This window comes from Alternaria conjuncta (genome assembly GCF_024043145.1).
Source record: "Alternaria conjuncta strain BMP 0040 chromosome Unknown scaffold_17, whole genome shotgun sequence".
Taxonomy (NCBI): domain Eukaryota; kingdom Fungi; phylum Ascomycota; class Dothideomycetes; order Pleosporales; family Pleosporaceae; genus Alternaria; species Alternaria conjuncta.
The window spans coordinates 158711-177862 of NW_026250106.1; the positions used below are offsets into that span (position 1 = coordinate 158711).

Sequence of the window (19152 nt, forward strand, 5' to 3'; positions counted from 1 at the left end):
AATGGCAATCAAATGTAAGGAATGGTCAACGAAAGCTATCTGGCAAAGTTGATCGAGCAATCGGCGTATGAAAATGCCTTGTAGGATTGTGTGATCTAAGGATTCGTGACTACGGCGCCCGGAACCAGCCTGATTCAGCTGCAAATGTGCCTGAGGGTAGCAGACATTGTTGTAACCACTGACGACCCTTTGTGGATAATGTTACCTCTAGAACGCAATGGACTGCTAATGCAAAACGCATGGAGACTCCCGATTTGAGACCATGAAGCTGCTACAAGACATCACATGATCGAACAATTACCTTCGTCGGTGTCGGGAGCGACACCACGATTCTTCCGCAGATGCGCAGCGGCTTGCCGAATGAAGTCGCCTGTCTTGTGAAAACACACAAGGTTTCCTTTCGCATCCTTCACTGCTTCGCCAATAGACCAGTCATAAGACTGTCCAGTGTGAGAGTCTGTGGCAGGACACTTGAGACCTTCGATCGCTTTTTGCTCAAGATCTGGTACTGCTCATATATTAGCCTGTTGGTCGTCGTTGTGCCGAAGGAAGACCTACGTGTTGCAATGTATAGGAGGAACTCGTCTACTGCCTTGCGACTGGGGAGCGTATCGCTACTTTGATCTGCTAGCAAGATCGCTGAGAGCTTCTCCATTTGTATGATTGTTTCCGTCCGCACGCCCTTGGACATCTCGCGCTGCTCAACTCGTAGAGCTGCAAGAGACTTGCCTGTCGGGTGGAGGAGAATCCCCTTGACATCTTTCGGGGTAAACATTTCTCTGCTAAGAGGATTGCGGAGTACACCGCCATTTGCCTGGATAGCCTGAACAAGTTCTAAGGTTGGCACCAAGTTAGTATGGGTCTCATCGTAGTTCGTACATGGAAGTCGCATACCATCCATCGACCACGCATAGTTGTCCTCGGTCACATAGAAGTCCTCTCTGGCAATGTCCTTGATTTCATCTCCAAGCATGGTTTCGTCATTGACGTAGTTCCTTTCCAGATGCTCATGCTCGACGTGCATGAAACCAAGCTCGCAATGGAATCTGAGCGCATCAGGGAGCGTTGAATCAATGGCGCTTCGGCGTTTGACCAGTGTATCGCGAATGGTATCGATACTTGCACCCGAGGGTGTGCCATATGGCGCGCGCACCCATTGAATCATGGCTTCCAGATCTGCGATAACCAGGTTCGTAGCCTCTTTTGGCTTGTCGCGGATGTTTCGCGCCACAGAACGAGCACTTGCAGGTGGGCGCATTCCACTGTGGACGGCCCCATTGCTTCCATCCGCCATGAGATGGACTTTAGCGAGGTTCTTCGATTGGGGTAAGCCGGCCTTCTTCTGGAGGGTCTGTAGACGCAGCAGATTCGCAAATACATGTGTTGCTTTGGCACGTATATCACGATAACCAGTAACCAGATTCCGTTGTTCGTCGTTTAGGTCATCTACTGATTCGCCTAAGATGAAGTCCGACCGCTTGGATCCACGTTTCGATATTGGTTTCGTCGTGAATGGATAGTTCTTCAAGGGTTCGCCTCCGGACTGCGCTGAAGATGCGTGTATCGGTTTGACTGCCTTCTTCTCGGGCGCTGGAGGCTCTGGTACTTTCTCCAGAATCTTTAAGAACCTAGCGACATCCGGGTCTGTTGGAGCTAAAGCCTGGAGCTTCTTGGCCTCATCTAATGCGCCTTCCAGCCATTCATTGCCGACTGCGATGTAATGTTCGATAAGCAGCTTCCTGGCTTCTATACCTGGAGGACTACGCGATATGCTTTCGTAAAGCTCTCCGATATATATCATATCAGGGCCTGCTCCATGTGCGGCAAGGTTTGACGTCGCGGCCATGACTGCTGAAGCACCGGTTGGATGAGTATATCGCGAACCCGAACGTCAATGGTGGGCGAAATGCGCGTGTCGTGAGTGCCAGGCTGAACCCGATCGGGCGTGCTTGTAGCAGGCCAAAGCAATGTATCGGGTGGAATGCTTGTGATGACCTGTGCCCTGCTGGTCAGTGGACATAGTTAGTCGCATGGAGAGATCAAAAGCTGGAAGCCACAAGGCTGAACCGGAGTGAAATACGGCGCCCACCGCATGTGGTGACCGGTGATTGTCAAAGGCAGGGCTCGAGGTTGGCTGGCACTGCAGGTCCCAGTGGCTTAGCGCGACGCTAGTGTCCGCTATCCGCGACACTGCCCAGGTGCCTCGTGAATGCGGGTGAGATAATTACCCCACGAGAGGATATTTTTAAATATTTGTATTCAAGACAGTCTAGACCAGCGATGCAGTAGCCTCGCGGTTCTAAGATCCAAATCTAGGGTATCAAGCTCTCCTAGGCCCAGTCACATCGAACCCAAATCAGTACAGCAAATCCGCGAACTCTCCCAAAACTCCCTCCTTGCCGCCATCAAAGAAGTCATGCATACCATCCATAGCCGCAAAGTGCTCGGCCACCTTCAAGCCCCTTAGTCGCTCTGCCTCGATAACGTCCCAGTTCCAATCCTTCGCCTCTACAGCCTTGGGCAGGACATCGCCATTCGACCCTTGTTCTTCGGTTGCAGCCTCTTGGTAGACCCAGCCTTCTGGCTTTGCAGGTACCATATCGGCATCGACCAGCACATGTTCCGGTGGCACCGTGATCCTGCCTCTCTTGACGACATACTTTGCAATCGCAGTGGCATATATCGCGCCCTTGAGCTTCTCTGTGTCAACATCCTTGGCTGGCTTAGACTTCTTCCAAGGCTGCAGTGTCCAGCTCTCTGGTTGTGCCACGCCAGGCTTGACCATGTGTGTGACGAGATAGAACCACTTCTTGTCCCAGCACAGAAGTCTTGTCCACATCTCGTACTTCTTGTATGGGAGGATCTCCTTCTTGAACAGACAGCTTATGCCTCCTAGCGCAATGTAATGCTTGCCCCGTGTGCCTTCAGTCGCACCTATGGCTCCTGCTACAGCGCTCTTCTTGGCGCCACCTAGACGACTGTTCTTTCTTATACCGTTGCGAATGAGTGCGGTGAAGAGATGTGTACGAGATATGTCCATGTCGCTAAAGTACGTGCTGTTGGACTTGTGCATGTTGTAATCTGTCTCGAGGAACGTGGTACGCGTCGAGGTTATGATCGGTTGGAAGAGCGCATGCGGAGGAATCGGAGTCGGTTGGAAGTACAATTGATAGAACAAGGCGCGGATGAAGCGTAGCTGTGGATATCGTCAGCTCGAAGTCGCGTGTCTTGCCGCTCCGCCATATACGTACATGCCAGACAAATGGCAGATTCTTGAGGTTCGCCAATGCGAGAAGGATCGCAGCTATCCTCCATAGACCGCCAGGCGCGTTGTAGCCTGTCCATCTGGCCAGCGTAGCCATCAGATTGCCTCTCATAGTAGGTTGCGACACGAGTGCTGCCATTGACGCGCCCGCAACGACGATGCTAGCCGTCTGTGCCATTGTGACCATACCAGAAGATGGCTATCGATCTAATGAGCGACAGCAAGGGATGACCGCGTTATTATACAATGAGCGTCAGCATACGCCGCCCTGCCCCTTCGCGAGGGTTCAGGTGCCCTTCCTAATCGTGAGCCGAGGCTCGGAATGTTCCGCACTCAAGAACATGTGGATAGCTGCGCAGATCCGCATCCTCGATTCGCAACTTTGACCTACTTGAGGATACTCACCACATCGCCGGTATAGCTCAGCGAGTTAAACTCTGTCTTCTCAGCGGCATGTGTCTAGAATGTACAGCGCATTTGACCGAGCCCGAACCGCTACGACGCTTTACGACCACGAATTTCATAGACGCACACTCAGAGAATTCCCCAGAATATTCATCTCGATAGTCATCAGTATGAGGGTCGTGTATTTTGGTCGTAGGTAGTGAAGATGCGCGATGGAAGTGGCTGCAGCCCAGCCTCGATGCAGCAGTATGCGCGCTTCCGTCCAGGCTGACAACTCAGCGCTGAAGTCCCGTGGCCTTCCCTTCTCAACTGTCTACATGACCGTATCTCTGCTTCAAACACCGATACATTCCAAAAGGGGAGTCGCTGTACAGCGGCTTCCGTCCATTTGTTCAACGATCGACCTTGATCGCGAAAGAGCCACTTTACGCCAAAGCCGATCTCAGCCTTGTGGGGGAAGGTGGAGGTGACATCCAAGCCATGCGATTGCTCAACGTCAACACCCGGCAACTGGAGGAGTTCTTCGGTAATTCGATCCCTTCATACGCAATCTTATCGCATACTTGGGGAAAGGAAGAAGTCTCACTACAAGATCTGTCCAGGGAAGGACACCAACAGAAGCAAGGCTACACCAAGATTGAAGGATGCTGTCAGCAGGCGATCAAGGATGACTTGTCATGGGTATGGGTCGACACGTGCTGCATCGATAAGACGAGCAGCGCGGAGCTTTCCGAAGCTATCAATTCTATGTTCCATTGGTACAGGAAGTCTAAGGTGTGCTATGCTTACTTGCAGGATGTGCCTTCTGAAATATATGTCTACGAGCCAGATTCTGCCTTCCGAAAGAGTCGATGGTTTACTAGAGGCTGGACACTACAGGAGCTACTTGCTCCTAAACGAATCGAGTTCTACGACACTAATTGGACGCCCATCTCTTTTGCCAAGACGGATACCTCTGGCGACACGATCTGGCGGGGCTATGTCGATCTACTCAGTGATATCACGTCCATCCACCACATTCACTTCAATCATTACAGTCCCCCTGGCGCCAATTCATCTGTACCGGCAGCTTGTGTGTTCTCATGGATGGCGAGGCGAAGCACTAGTCGTGTGGAGGACGAGGCATATTGCCTCCTCGGTCTGCTGAACGTCAACATGCCGTTATTGTACGGAGAGGGAAACAAGGCTTTCATCAGGCTTCAAGAGGTCATCTTGAGTGGTTCCGATGACATGAGTTCTCTTACTTGGGGATACAATTGTCCTTATACGCGCCATACATCATATGTTGCAACATCACCAACGGCGTTCCTTGGATATTCGGAGCCGAGAATGGGTCTGGTCACTCGGCGAATACCAAAAACGCACACTACCGTCACTGGACGTGGCTTGCACATCGAGCTTCTCATGATCCTCATCAATGAACGAAGGAAGGTCTGGGTAGGCATCGTGGAAGAACATTTAAGCGCAGGGGAAGGAATTGCCATTGTTCTACAGCAAATCTGGAATGGGAACCAATTTGCGAGAGTCAGCAGTTGCCCACCCGTTCTCGTTAAAACGAAACGCCCATCTCAACGCACAAAATGGGCCATTAAGAGTAAGCAGATATACATCACGCACATGTCTAGCTATGACATGCGTGATCAGATTGTCGCCGCTAGCACCACCCTGGAAAGGCTCCTGTTCCGTATTAAATTCTGGTCGCGAACTTCCCGGTATAGCGATCCTGTGCACAACGTGGTGGACGGATTCTGTTCGCAGACTGGGTACTCGTTATCGAGCTCATGGCCACCAATTCGGGAAGAGAATTTCTTCGATGAACCCAGTTTCGTCTGCTCTGGGCCAGACAGCACCATGTTCTACATGATATTCTCCAATGAAAAGCAGGATAGGTTCGCCGTAAGAATAGAGATCGAATGGCGCACAGGCGCAGCAAAAGTCGTGAAAACGATGTTTCGTATACTTACCGGCCGATATATCCGCACAGCTCTGGAACATTGCTGTGGAACGAAGATCGATTCAAGATTCCCGCAATTCACGAAAGATATGCAGTGGAGACCCTGTGTCACCGCCGAGAACGTGACTACCAAGGAGATTGGTTACGTGTACGCAACAAACTACACAGGCCGTCAAGGAGTGGTGGTCCCTTCTTGTTCCCTCGTGTGGACGAAGGGTCTCTACTCGGAAGAAGGGTCGATGTCGGCTACGTAAACTGGAGACTCGTAGAAGAGGTATCTGAGAATGAAGACAAGGTTGCATTTATTACCGCGACGCGCCGACGAGACAGCACAAATCAATAAGTGCACCACACCACTGCTCAAAAGATCCACATGAGGTATTCATGCAAATTCACGTACATTCCTACTGCACATGCAACAGCATATCCATAGCCACATCCATAACAAAGTAAAAATCGCAAATGGGTATATAAATGAGGGCCGACTCGGCCCGATGCCTGTCAGCATGTACAAAAACGCCTTTTGTTCCAGTATGCCGCTCGTCATTAACTCAATCCGCAATAGCGAGCCCCAGGCTCCTTTCTATCACTGCCCCAAACCCCAAACCCGTGGGGCCTCTCGTGGGGCCATGCCTGTCCGCTGCGCACAACCACCCTGAGGTGTGCAAGGATAGATCGTGCGTGGGGCACGAGGCGTGCTCGTGCATCGCATGGGTAGGGGTATATGTGTCCGTAGATGTGCCGACCGTAGTAACGCCTGCCCGTTCGTGATTACTGATGTATCATTCGTTGTGAATCGTGTTGAGTGTTCGAAAATCGATTGTGCACTCAGCCTGGAGGCGGTGGTCGACGGGGAGACTCGCTCGTTCGTCGGGGTGTTGAGACGCTATCTCGCTGCATGTCTCTCATCGCCTCAGCATAGTCCTTCTCCGCAGCCATGTCTCTGCTGTTACTGTTGACCATGTCGTCGATAAACTGATGTTGTTTCTTCTGCACGGGTTGTGCATCTGCTCCTGTAGGGCCATCGCCCAACATGCTGGGCACGATATCTTCTGGATCCAGCCCAGCGTTTGAGTCTCGGTAATCCGGCTGGTTGGGGAACATGACAGAGTCTTTTTGAGGTCTTCGCGCACGCTTTGGCTTCAGTGGGAAGTTGCTGGGATGGATGTAGTCGCCGTCTGGGCTGCGCACATTCTGGAGCGCGTTTGCTTCCCTCTCCATCTCTTCCCATGTGGCGACGAGGTTGTTGTCGTTACGACTCCGGCTGTCGCTCGGGTCACCCGAGAAGCTGCCTAGTCGACTGATCCGGAAAGCTCGCAGGCGGTCGAGCGCCACCTTGAAATCGTCGAGAACGACGGAATCCGTCAGGCACTTGAATACGAATGCGAACTTCCAGAAGGGGTTGATACCCGTGGCTCCTGGGAGTTTGATAGCCTCGGTGACTGTAGAAATGTCCAGGACGATGAAGACGATGCTGAGTAACATGGACAACAACATGATACCAAAACGCGGCGAGATGCGTACGATCTCCTTGAGGCTCAGTTCGTATTGCGTCTTGATGACCCAGAAAAGGTAGATGGTGGTGAGAATCCACCAGGGATCGCGGCATAGCGCCTCATATGGTCGTGTTTTCAGGAATATCTTGTTGACGCCATGAAAGTAGGCGAAGTTGGCGTATATCTCCACGACCCAGTACGGTTGAACAAGCACTACGGTACCGATGAAGATATAGCTGACAGGTTTTGAGAGGAACGGCTTGATCTTCATCCATGCAATGACATTGTGCAGAGACCAGGAGGCGTTCAGGAAGATGGCGGCGACGGAGAGCCACCAGGCGTGGACTGGGCTGGGAAAAAATAACCAGAATCCTTGCCAGATACCAAGGATGAGCTGGACTTGATTAGTATGGATGTAAGCAGATATGTAAATGTGGACTCACTTCAAGGAGAATTAACTAGATGGTTGTCAGCGGTGGTCACTGCTTAAAGAGGGTTCTTACTAACCTTGTGCAACAGGACGCCGCGCCTCATGTTTGCCAACGTGATGAACGCCATAATGATGAGCGAACCCACGAGATAACCTTGCGCCCATGCTTCCAGGATGAGTTCCTCCGGGTTGCTGGGCTTGGGTACGACCTCACCCTCTCTCCATTTGCGCTCGATGCTAGGAATGGGACTCATGGTGTTCGCAGAATTTTCGAAGGTCGGTTCCGAAAGCCGGGGCAGATGCCGAGGAAGCGTGCTGTGATGTCACAACGCGAAAACCTTCAAATTCGATCTTAACACTTTTACCATGGCAGGCGTGAGTGGGAGCGACAACAACGGGTTTATGAGGAAAGACGGGGAATGAGTACAAGAACGAACGGGCGCAGCTGGGCGTTTCTCGTGGCGCGTCAGTTCTCCGCATCTCGCCATGACATTTACGGACGATGGTCATCCTGGAGGCTCCGGGGGCCGAGTCCATGCGTAATGGTGCTTTGCCTAAGGGAGGCATAGTGTGATTGAATCATGGCGGTGGCGCCCAGTCGGCAATTGGGACCACGCGGGCCAAGAGGTGTTTGGTGAAGCTGTGAATAAGCCAGCCGTTGTCGACTTTGCACCGAGGCCTAGAGCCATTGGCCGCGCCGGCGAGTCTTTCGCTGACGCGCCGCCGCCACGAACGTCTGCAGTGTTTGCACCATGACTGCCGCAATGGAATACTGAGGCATGGATTGGATGCGCACATTTTGCGCGAGAACCAGCTGTTGCCGATGCGGTCAATGTCAGCACGGAACTGTGTACCGTGCAACGGCCGCATGCGTTCTGGTGCCTGGACGGCTAAAATTTGAAGTTCAGCACGCCTTGACCGGAAGCGGCTACCGTCGATGTCGATGGCTGCCAGCTGCATGGATGCTGCGGCGGGTGAGCGACATGGGACCCAACAGGCCGGGCCAGCGTCCTGGAATCTGGGATCGAAGTCTATCTACGTTGTTCATCTCCTTGCGGTTTTGGTGTGTGTTTCGTGTGCGAGGCTGTCTACCTTTGGTGGCAGCGCGACTAGATGGTAGATGACGGTGTGGCAGTATCTCAGAGAGTGTGTTTCAGATGGGACAATGTTTCAGATGAGGCAAAGGACGGCTCTGTAACGTGACAGTACACCACCGCAAGAGGGAAAACATTGCGCTTCAGCTTGCGACGGAAGGCTATGGAGTCCTCGACGTGAGCTGAGATTATCCGGAGGCTGTGAACAGCTTGTTATGGTGCGAAGACGCGTCCTGACGATGCAGCTGACGCAGTACCAGGCGTAAAGGAGACAATGGTCTATAAACAATGAGGCATTGCATGCTATCGTCACTGACGCCTTCCGGCTTACCAAGTACAGCAGAAGGTCGACTGCCGGCTAGCCAGCCTCTAGATTTCAGGATCGGCAGGTGAGGCCAGCACGCGCCAGCCGATGTGGTTAATTTCGCAGGTGTCATCAGAAGCCCAACCATGGAAAAAGTAGCTTCGGGTCCCAAATGCTATGTTGGCGGCTACAACAACTGCCTAGCTGGAGACAGAAGTTTAAAGTGACGACCGGGTCTGTGGGCCATCCGTGGACATAGGCTGCATCATCAACACAGACTTTCATTTCATGGACCAGGGCGAGGACATGAAGAAACAAAGCGGCACACATGGCGAAGTCTGTTGCAAAGGTAGTACTGCGTAGTCAGCATGAGGATGTTCGACTCATAGTGATGCTGCCGTTCGAGGCGCATGGCAAGGGCATGGCAAGGCTGGGGAAACGCGCTAGCTGCCCCGCTGAAGTCATAGAGAGTCGCCGCGTCAAACATTGTTTGCGGCCAGCGCGCAGAGCTTCAGACTCGCCCACGACACCCAACAACTACCGCAGAAGCATACGCGTCCAACATGTTCAAAAAGAAACCCACTGTCGGTTGCAATCTCGCACATACGCTGCACTGACTAACGCCCCTTAGATCAAGCCCCTCTCCCCCCTCAAGTCGAGCGACCGCCGCAGGACAGCCGACCAGATCATCGCCGACTTTGGCATAGAGATCCCCGTAGATGCGGACGCGAACCCGGACGATAAGGCAGCTTCGTCAACCGCCGGCCTCACAGCACTGCGCAAGTCGCTGCTCCCAGAGAATGCCCTGTCCGCGCGCTTCACCACCACCGCGGGGCCAGACCTCAAGCAGGTGTCGGGGACGATATACGTAGGCAGCCATGAGGGCACCAGCGGGGAGCAGAGAGTATTGTGGGCGAAGGTTGGTGACAAGATGTACCCAACCGTCTATACTCTCTGGCACAACCCACGGATAGTCCCATTGCTCTATACGCCCCTCGTCGTGGTCGAGAAGATGCAGGGTGGCGCCGACCTGATGACGCCTGGCCTGCAACGAGGCCCGCCTTTCCCCAAGAAAGCGACCAAAGGCGCAATCGTTGCCATTGCGAGCCTCGAGGCACCGACAGTACCCATGGCGGTTGGCGAGTGCGTCATCGACGTAAGCGCGTTGGGCAAAGTCCAGGGAACTAAGGGTATGGCTGTGTCGACGTTTCACTGGGCAGGCGATGAACTATGGTCTTGGAGCTCGACAAGCAAGGCGGGCACAGAGCCTCCTGATATCCTCCAGGGCTGGGACGACGACAATGGTGAGGAGGCCAGTCTCGCTGAACGCACGGCAGCCGTCGATCTAGACGACGACGAGGGCGGTATCACTCTCGATGCTACCCCGACTGAACGGTCAGAGGCGGAGAAAGCACAGGGCGTACAAGGCGAAGATGCGCCATCCAATAACGACTTCATCGATGTCCTTGAAGATAAAGAGCTTACAACCAAGGGTATGCATCCTACATTCAGTCACACCAACCACCAGCTAACAGTCCTTAGAAATCGATGAAGCCTTCAAGAACGCATTCTTGTACGGTGTCCGATACCACATGGATCACAACAAGGGCCATCCCTCCTACGGCCTCGACTTCCCGATCTCGCAGACAAACGTCATGTCCACGCTCGTCCTACCCTTCCTCCCCACCTACACCCCCGCCCGAACCGCCTCACTACAAATCAAAAAGACAAGTTGGAAGAACCTGAGAAAGTTCGTCCGGTATCTAGACAAGCAACAGATTCTCAAGTGCAAAGACCGCGACGGCAATGAGGTCGTAGTCCTTGACATCGACTTCAAGGACCGCCAGATCGAATCCTTCGTCCCCTACCGGCTACCGAAGAAAGATGCGCCCACCGCAGCGAGCGTCAACGGGAAGCCAGCCGCGCCTCTCTCCGCCGAGTCCTCCGTAGGCCAAAAGCTCAAGCTCGTCTCCGTGCTCCGACCCAAAGAGAAACTCGCACCGATTCTGAGCGCCTCCAAAGCCGATCCCCGCGGTCTCTACACCCCAGCCGAGCTAAAGCAACTCCTCATCGCCTACATAGAAGCCGAGAACCTAATCGACCCCAAGAATAAGCGCCTCATCCGCATAAACCCGCAGCTTGCAGACGCGCTACTAGGCTCCTCGGCCGCCGACAACGCCGCCCTCTCCTCAGGAGCCATGCCACGCGACGCCCTAGCCGAGCGCATGGTCGCCGCCTCCTCCCCCTTCCACGCCATCATCCGCAACGACGCTGACATCTCTGATGCGAAGCCTAAAGCCGGTGCGCCGCCTAAGATCCAAATCACGCTTGAGACGCGCAGCGGCAACAAGACCGTGACGAAAGTGCATGGGCTGGAGCCGTATTACATCTCGCCGCAGCCGCTCGCTGATGAGCTGAGGAAGACGTGTGCCGGTAGTACGAGTGTGGATAAACTGCAGGGGTCGAGTCCCAAAGCACCAGTTATGGAGGTCATGGTGCAAGGGCCACAGAAGGATGCTATTATGAAGGCATTGGAGAAGAGGGGCGTGCAGAGGAATTGGGTTGATGTTGTGGATAAGATGAAGGGGAAGAAGAAGTAGATGTATATATACGATAGGTTTGCAAGCAGTCGAATGATACCCAGCTTGTTTTCTCCGTGTTCTGTGTCTTCTGATGGCTGGGTAGTGACTGAAAATATCTTTGAGTTGATACAACGCTTTCATTGAATATGTGAAATGCTTTACTACGATCAAGGGGTATCAGGTTATCGGGGAAATAAGCGGAAATGCTGTTGTGAGGGCGTGTCTGACATGGAGAGGTGACTTGACCTTGTCCTTTAAGACACGCCAGACTTCATACAGCCCAACACGACTTCCGTGAAAGAATATGTTGAGCCCTCTTCCACCACTCTTCAATCGTTACCGGGACATTTTTAGCATCGCGCGTAGGTTCCTAGCCCGTGCGCGTCGCGTCACCGTCCTTGTCCGCTGCTCCCTTCTCACCCACATCCCCTGCCATCACGTCCTCGAAGAAATTGAACATACTATCCTGCCCACTCTTCTTAAACTCCTTGATACACTGCGCAGGCGTGATGACTTCAGCAATAGTCTGGATCTCCTGCTTCCAGTCCTTCACATACGACGCTGTCGGTTCGGTGTGCACGACGTAGAAGTGGCGGTAGTCGCGGCGCATGTCAACCTGCAGCCCGGCGTAGTAGCGGATCATGTTCAGATTCGCGGCTTGCTGGCTACGTTTGAGCGTGTTGAAGTAGTCGACGGGTTCGCATTCTGCGATCGCACGGCGCTCAGAGAGGATGGGGTGTTTGTCGGCTTTTAGGCTGAAGGGGGCGTCGGGACTGTCTTGCTCGATGAAGTTGGGGTTTGTGAGAAGGGAATAGAGCTCTGCGGCACTGTCTCATGGTTAGTTACAATCCAAGCTATCCAAGTGTAGTAGACAAACCTCTGTACATCAGGATCCCCAGCTTGGAGCTCTGTTGCTTGATCTTCACAGTAGGCAAACAGATGTTCCATCAGTTCCGGACGGACGCATAGACGCCAGAGCAAGCTATTCTCGACGATCTCTGGCAGCTGAGCTGTTGGACCTGCGAGTTCCTTGAGCTTCTTGATTTTCGCCAAGAAGAGCTTGATGATACACAGCGCATATTTTGGCATCGCTTCGAAGACTTCGTCCGTGATGTAGATGAATCCACCAACAGGAAATATCTCAATGCGATTATTCCGGAGCACAGGTGTCTCGTCTGAAGCATAGTCGTATTCGATACCTGGTTGAAGCCCGACCGACCAGAGACGCACTCCTCTACGGAGGACTTGGCCGAATCCGGGGATATTTGTGAAGTATTCAAAGTCGGGATGTGTCTAGTCTGCTTAGTATTCGTTTGGTCCACGGAGTGTGTGATACGTACGATGATAATACCCGTGCCTCCTTTCAGGATTTGTTGCTGGAAATCTGCCCATCCGCCTGCATAGCTCGCACTGCTGACTTGGACATGATGCATCAAGAGCCATCGAGTGATGATTTCAAACTCCACAAAGTGATCTTCAGGGTGAAAGAATAAGAAAGCCCTCCTTTCTACCGGATCGATGGTTGTTTCACCATCGTTGGTCGCAAACATGTCTTCGAAGTCGAGCTTGCTGACTGCGCTTATTCTCTCTTGCAGCTCTGTGCATCTGATATCGACAGGAGGGAATTCCATGGGTGGAGGTGGAGGAGGTGGCGGCTGGAACGGTTGTTGCGGTTGTTCGAGTGGCATGGGAGAAGGGGAGCGTGTTACTTCATCGGCAACGTCCGGCTGAGCAACATCATCGATGTCCATATGGACAGACGCATCAGATTCATCAGACCCATCCGCCGGTCGAACAGGCTTCTGACGAGAATCATGTGGCCCATCCGCGACGATACCAGTATCATAATGTTGGAAGGCACAATCCTGGTCGGACTTACGACATTGAGTGTTTTTCCAGTACCAGCACGTAAGTTGGTTCGGTGCCAACGCTTTCTTGGTGAACTTTTCTCCAGACTGACTTTCTCCACCATTGAACTCCGGCCGCTTCTCAGGATCAATTCGCACATCGGGAACTTTAGGATCAGTGTGCTTCATCCACCCAGTGTTGTAGTGAGCGTAATTACACTGTTCGGCAGACTTTATGCAGCCCCGTTCAGAGTTCAGCCAATAGGGACAGGTGAGTGGTGGCCTGCGATATTTACCAGGTATGAACCCTTGCATATCCCCCAAGGGATAGTCACGGCCGTTTTCATCCTTATTTCTATGCATGAAGCGACATTCTTTCGGACCTCTCGGGCAATCGTTGCTAAGCCTCCAAGAATAGCATACTAATGGGACTTTGTGGGATTCCCAGTCTTCCAACGGTAGGTTACCGTCAGTAGACTGTCGGCTTGGGCGAACGTCGCTGTTGGAGTCTTCTGTGGGTCGCCTATGGCTAGGCTCACGACGACCGTATAGATCATCGCGTGGTGCGCGCGGGAGCGAGATAGTGGTACCGGGTGGGGCGTTGACAATCTGTAGAGCCGAAGGATCAGGTGTACCCTCCCTGGCAGACTTCTTATTCGCCGCCCCTCGTCCTTTAAGGTTGCGGAAATGGGTCTTGTTCAATTCAGAGATCTGGCGAGGCGGAGGTTTCGGTTGGTTCGTGAACTTGATGGCGCCATTCTTTCCTGTATCGGATGTGATATTACTAGGACTGACCTGCGTAGTAAATGAGACTGATCTCTTCGCAGTACCGGGATTTGCGCCGGCCGGAGTTATATTGGCAGAACCTGTAGCGGCGCTTGCAAGCTCACTGGTGGTACTCGCCCTCCGTTGGGTGGGGACCGGGCCGACATGTCCGGTTCGAGAATGTGGAATTGATTCCGATGGCGAAGGCTTAGCTGGGCTCGGCTTAGTAGCTGACTTCCGCTTTGGAGTGGTTGTAGCACGTTTCAGTGCTTCACTGGCTGACTGAGCTGACTTTCGACGTGGCCGGCGCTCAGTACCAGCGCCATCTGCACTAGTTGACTTGTGCTTTGTCTTCTTTGAGGTCATCGTGATCTCATCGAATAAGGAGTCATCCGTCAACTCTGCTTCCTCAGAAGAAGACAAAGATGAGTCTGACTGCACTACAGGAGGCTTGCGCGCTCTTGGAGGTTGTCTTCTGGGACTTTCGATGAACAAGTTGTTGAGTTGACTGGAGTCTACAGCTTCTCTTTCTGCCAGTGTAACTTCGAGGGGCGGCACACCTTCATCTGCCGCTGCTCGAACTGCTGCCTCGAATCTGCTTATGTTTTGGTCGCATAGCTTCCGGAATTCAATCCCGCTCATTTTCGATTTCTTCAGGTTCCATAGTTCCAGAGCGGTGGGAGCTGGGGGTCCTGGGGCAGGTTCGGGGTCCGTTGGATCATCATCATTAACATTTTCAAAATTTGATGCTGGTTCCCAAGTACCTACATAACGTTAGGAAGATGCGATGAATGTTCAACCTTGTGGAACGCTTGGAGAGTATAGGTCGGGGTAGTGTCCCAGGCAATACCAAAGAACTGCGAAAGACAGGATTAGATGCTTACTGCTTCATAGCGGGTTAGCTGGGCTCAACGATCATTCAGCATAGACTTACTCGGAAAGTGGATAGCCCTCCCACTTGGTCAAGTACTTTATTCCCTTCCCGAAGGGCGCGACGTCCCATTCATTTTGCCACTTTTCTGCTATGATACATTCCACGTCAAAAGTACCCGCCACTTGCTCATCGTCTTCGACAGGGCGTGATGACATTCTGGCGAAAGCCGTAGAGATGAATGAGGATGCAAGGTCCTGATTGGTTGAGAGCAGCGGGATAATGCTGATACAACGCGCAAGTCGAATTTTCCGATACGCGGCCGATCACTGTGCTCGCTCAACACGCGATAAGAAGAGACTGAGTGATTGCCGCTATTTGGCGAAAGGCGACTTGTTTGCGGTGGTGCAAGCAACCACGGGCGTGAGGGTGCAGGTGAGGACGCGGAGAGTAGCGTCTCGCTTACCTAATGCGGCATGGGCTCGTTCGCCCTGAGTGCTGGCTGGTGCTTTGTTGGTGGAGCAGCGACTCCTCGAGGCAGCGAGATAGCGCACCTGGACACTACCACCGCCACGACGACCGGACTTTGCCTTTCTGCTTGCCCTGATACCCCAACGCTATCCAGGCCCTGCTCCCGAGAACCTCGCCGAATTAGCGACTGAGACGTGCACCCGCCGCCCACCTGCCACTCTTCCCCACCTGCCTACCGCAACAATGGCGAACGACGAATATGACGTGAGTCCCCGTACGCCAGCAGCTGTGGGCTCTGCATACTGACTGTCGTGCCTGTAGTTCCTCTTCAAGGGTACCGCCTCTCCCCCCGCCTTACTCGTCCTGGTCTCGTCGCCCGCTAACCCCCGCAGTGGTGCTCATCGGAGACTCAGGTGTCGGTAAATCCAACCTGTTGAGTCGATTCACGCGCAACGAGTTCAACCTCGACTCCAAGTCGACCATCGGCGTCGAGTTCGCTACCCGCTCCATCCAAGTCGACGCAAAGACCATCAAGGCCCAGATCTGGGATACCGCAGGCCAGGAGCGGTACCGCGCCATCACCTCCGCATACTACCGTGGCGCTGTCGGCGCTCTGCTTGTCTACGACATCAGCAAGCACCAGACATACGAGAACGTGACGAGGTGGCTGAAGGAGCTGCGCGACCATGCCGACTCCAATATCGTCATCATGCTCGTCGGTAACAAGAGCGATTTGAGGCATCTGCGGGCAGTGCCAACAGAGGAGGCCAAGCAGTTTGCGAGTACGTGTCTCACTCTATGACACTGGCAGTTGTCCAGATAGTCACTCAGAGACGACGTAAGCTGACACTTTCCAGGTGACAACAACCTCTCCTTCATCGAGACGTCCGCCTTGGACGCCAGCAACGTCGAGCTTGCTTTCCAGAACATTCTCACAGGTACGCCCGTCTCACCAAACAGTACCCCGCAGTAAATGCAGTGGTCGGCGCAAAGTTTGGCGTCACAGTCTATAGCCCGGATAGACATGTGCTTACACCGCCACTTTCGTCGTGCCCTCTACGTTGAGTCACCAGTACGAACTGCTGCTAACACTACCCAGAAATCTACCGCATCGTCTCAAGCAAAGCCCTCGACCAAGGCGAAGGCAGCGGCCCAGTCCTCGGCAACGACCGCAAGGTGCTCGAGATCAGCAAGTCGGCCGACGCGGAGCAGAAGAAGGGATGCTGCTAGACGACGACGAAATCCACAAATACCCTTCACCTACAAACTGGTTGCGCCGGGTTACAACGCATGTTTTTGGCGGGAGCAGCGAAGGGAGAAAGCTCGGATATAGCGAGCAGGACTACGATACAAATGTGCCTTACGTTTAACGCGCGGGAAACAACATGAGATGATGCAAATGCCCAAACTCGGCGTCCAGGAAGTCGCTCACTTTACGTCTGCTTTGTGTCTGTTCGGCTACAGGTGTCGGGGTCTCTGCTTGGTTTTGCATGCTGCGAGAAGCATCTCTTTTGTTCGGTTCGGGACTGGAGGCGATAATGCGAATAGTGGCTGTATGTATGGCGTGATTGCAATATCAGCTCATGTTCAGATTATCTCGCGTAGCCACCATGGTCGTTAATTGTACAATCGGAATGTCACGGTGGGCTGACGCGTCAGCAGACTCCTGGAGCGGCCGTTGTGTCACATGTGACGAAGTAGATCCACGGCTTAGTATCTTCTGTCGGTCGTTTCGGCAAATCGAGCACTTGACCACTGACCAGTAACACTCGGCACGTAGATCGGTCCTTTGCGCATCTCCATCACCGTACCGAGCATCTCTTCCGGGCCACTCACCAAGACAAAACATCACTCGGATCTCGACCCAAGAGTTCATCTAAAAACAACAAATAGATTCGTAAATGCTCATGAAACGCCTATCCCCCTTCTGCCATTCATGTCATTAGGCCGCCAAGTATCCTCCGCCTTCGTCCCAGGAGGCAAGTACTGCGAGCCCTGCTCAGAAGTCCTGCGATAGCTCGAACTGCCCGAATCATCATGTCTTTTCTCATCTCGTGACTCGTGGATACCCGGCATGGAGTACGTCCCTGGATCCTGCATGGACGACGGACTAGCCGTGAAAACAGGTCGCGACTTGACGTCTGTCGCCAAGGGAAGCAATGAGCCGCTGTTCTTGGACTGTAGGGCCTTTGCGCGTTTATCTGCTTTGGCGGCATCGTGCGTGCGGTCATAGAGATATAGACCCACGAATGTGAGGACGAAGCCGAAGGCTTGCACTTTGGTCATGGGCTTGCCGAACCAGACGACTGCGAAGACGATAACGAAAACGCGCTTGATCAGGCTGGCGACGGAGTAGGTGACTGGTGAGACCATGGATAGTAGCACGAAAGCTACAATGTTCTGCCCGAAATGGAAGGTGCCGTTGAACAGGAATTCTAGAATCAGCCGCCCGTGGTCCAGAGCTTCAGGGTGGTCTGATAGTTCAATGGAGGCGTCGTGCAGAAAGTCGAAGATGAGGGTGAATCCTTCGGACCAGAGCCAGAGTGGGAGCGTGAAGAGGAAGGCTAGGCCGGAGGAGTAGCAGAGGAGGTTTAGTTTGTCTGGCTTGGTGAACTTGTTGGGTGGGAGACCGTCTTTCTCAGCGGCTGCGGCGTCGTTGAAAATCTGTTTGGAGACAATGTTCTGTACGACGAAGAGGATAGCGCTGGCAAATGCGGACATCAGGCCGATCAGGTTCGCGTTGAAATCCGCCGAGCATGCCAGTATGACTCCCAGAGTTAGTGGTATAAGGGAGAGGTATGTTGGGATCGAGTATTGAATCTTGAAGAAGATGCTGTAGGCCATGACCGTCAGGAGCGGGGAGAGTCCCTTGATGGTGTGCACCAGCGACACAGGTATCCTCGACGTAGCATCGGCACTGAGAATGTGTCCGCCAATCTGAAAGAGCGTCAGGGGCAGCGTAGCCATGATCAGTTCCCTGGATGGGCTGCGAATGCCGTACTTGAGGAAAGGCATCGTCTGCTTCAACCGCGGAAATTTCCTAGCGAACATGGCCATTATCAAGCACCAGCCAGATACGAAGGCGAATTGTACGGTCGTAAGGGTGATGGGCTTCGGTAGGGCGGTCAGGATGGCCTTGGAGGACATGTTGGTGAAGATGGACGTCATGTACCACACGCCGCAGAGCACCTGCGTCTGTTAGCCATGAATCATGCAGAGACGTGCATGGCGCGACGTACGATGAGCTTGGGCGACAGCGGTGCCTTGAGCGCATCGGCGAGTTCATGCGCATTCTGGCTGACACTGCCCTTTCGCGTCCGTATGGTCCTGAAGGCCTCGGAAAGGCTCTTCTGTCTTCCGTGCCTGTTTGAAGAGCCCGACGAGGAGCCATTCATGCCTCCGAACCTAGCCTCTTTGCGCGGATGCCACCTATCCCCTGGTATCGTGCTGCCATTTGTCTGCGCTGCATGACTGGGGCTGGCGGACCGCGACGAGCTGAGGCCGTAGATGTTGTCTTCCTCGGGCGTGGGGAGCAGATCGGGCTGGAAGGCGGGAAACTTGAAGGTAGCGTTGGGACTCGGGTCCCGCGCCAACGGAGGCGTCATGGCGACTGCGGGATGGAAGGAGGTTGGGGTGTCGTAGAACTATTCGTTACGCCATGGGGGTTG

The 19152-nt window shown here is 53.5% G+C and overlaps 7 protein-coding genes across 7 annotated transcripts; 2 read left to right on the forward strand and 5 right to left on the reverse strand.

The window, feature by feature from the left end:
* Positions 1-409: 409 nt before the first annotated feature.
* On the reverse strand, positions 410-1846 carry J4E85_009435 (uncharacterized protein; the record flags this gene model as incomplete). The annotated part of the gene is made up of 1 exon (XM_051473659.1): positions 410-1846. The coding sequence occupies one exon, from the start codon at positions 1844-1846 to the stop codon at positions 410-412; it is 1437 nt and encodes a 478-aa protein (XP_051322444.1).
* Positions 1847-2356: 510 nt separating this feature from the next.
* Positions 2357-3443, reverse strand: J4E85_009436 (uncharacterized protein; the record flags this gene model as incomplete). The annotated part of the gene is made up of 2 exons (XM_051473660.1): positions 2357-3196; positions 3252-3443. The coding sequence occupies 2 exons, from the start codon at positions 3441-3443 to the stop codon at positions 2357-2359; spliced, it is 1032 nt and encodes a 343-aa protein (XP_051322445.1).
* Positions 3444-6452: 3009 nt separating this feature from the next.
* On the reverse strand, positions 6453-7804 carry J4E85_009437 (uncharacterized protein; the record flags this gene model as incomplete). The annotated part of the gene is made up of 3 exons (XM_051473661.1): positions 6453-7514; positions 7564-7578; positions 7628-7804. 3 exons carry the CDS (start codon positions 7802-7804, stop codon positions 6453-6455), a joined length of 1254 nt encoding a protein of 417 aa, XP_051322446.1.
* A 1707-nt stretch (positions 7805-9511) lies between these two features.
* On the forward strand, positions 9512-11548 carry J4E85_009438 (uncharacterized protein; the record flags this gene model as incomplete). The annotated part of the gene is made up of 3 exons (XM_051473662.1): positions 9512-9532; positions 9580-10441; positions 10491-11548. 3 exons carry the CDS (start codon positions 9512-9514, stop codon positions 11546-11548), a joined length of 1941 nt encoding a protein of 646 aa, XP_051322447.1.
* Positions 11549-11900: 352 nt separating this feature from the next.
* J4E85_009439 (uncharacterized protein) lies at positions 11901-15231 on the reverse strand (the record flags this gene model as incomplete). The annotated part of the gene is made up of 4 exons (XM_051473663.1): positions 11901-12357; positions 12408-12823; positions 12871-14834; positions 15192-15231. The coding sequence occupies 4 exons, from the start codon at positions 15229-15231 to the stop codon at positions 11901-11903; spliced, it is 2877 nt and encodes a 958-aa protein (XP_051322448.1).
* Positions 15232-15727: 496 nt separating this feature from the next.
* RAB11B (Ras- protein Rab-11B) lies at positions 15728-16714 on the forward strand (the record flags this gene model as incomplete). The annotated part of the gene is made up of 5 exons (XM_051473664.1): positions 15728-15748; positions 15806-15818; positions 15877-16266; positions 16342-16422; positions 16584-16714. 5 exons carry the CDS (start codon positions 15728-15730, stop codon positions 16712-16714), a joined length of 636 nt encoding a protein of 211 aa, XP_051322449.1.
* A 675-nt stretch (positions 16715-17389) lies between these two features.
* On the reverse strand, positions 17390-19089 carry J4E85_009441 (uncharacterized protein; the record flags this gene model as incomplete). The annotated part of the gene is made up of 2 exons (XM_051473665.1): positions 17390-18673; positions 18724-19089. 2 exons carry the CDS (start codon positions 19087-19089, stop codon positions 17390-17392), a joined length of 1650 nt encoding a protein of 549 aa, XP_051322450.1.
* Positions 19090-19152: the final 63 nt, after the last annotated feature.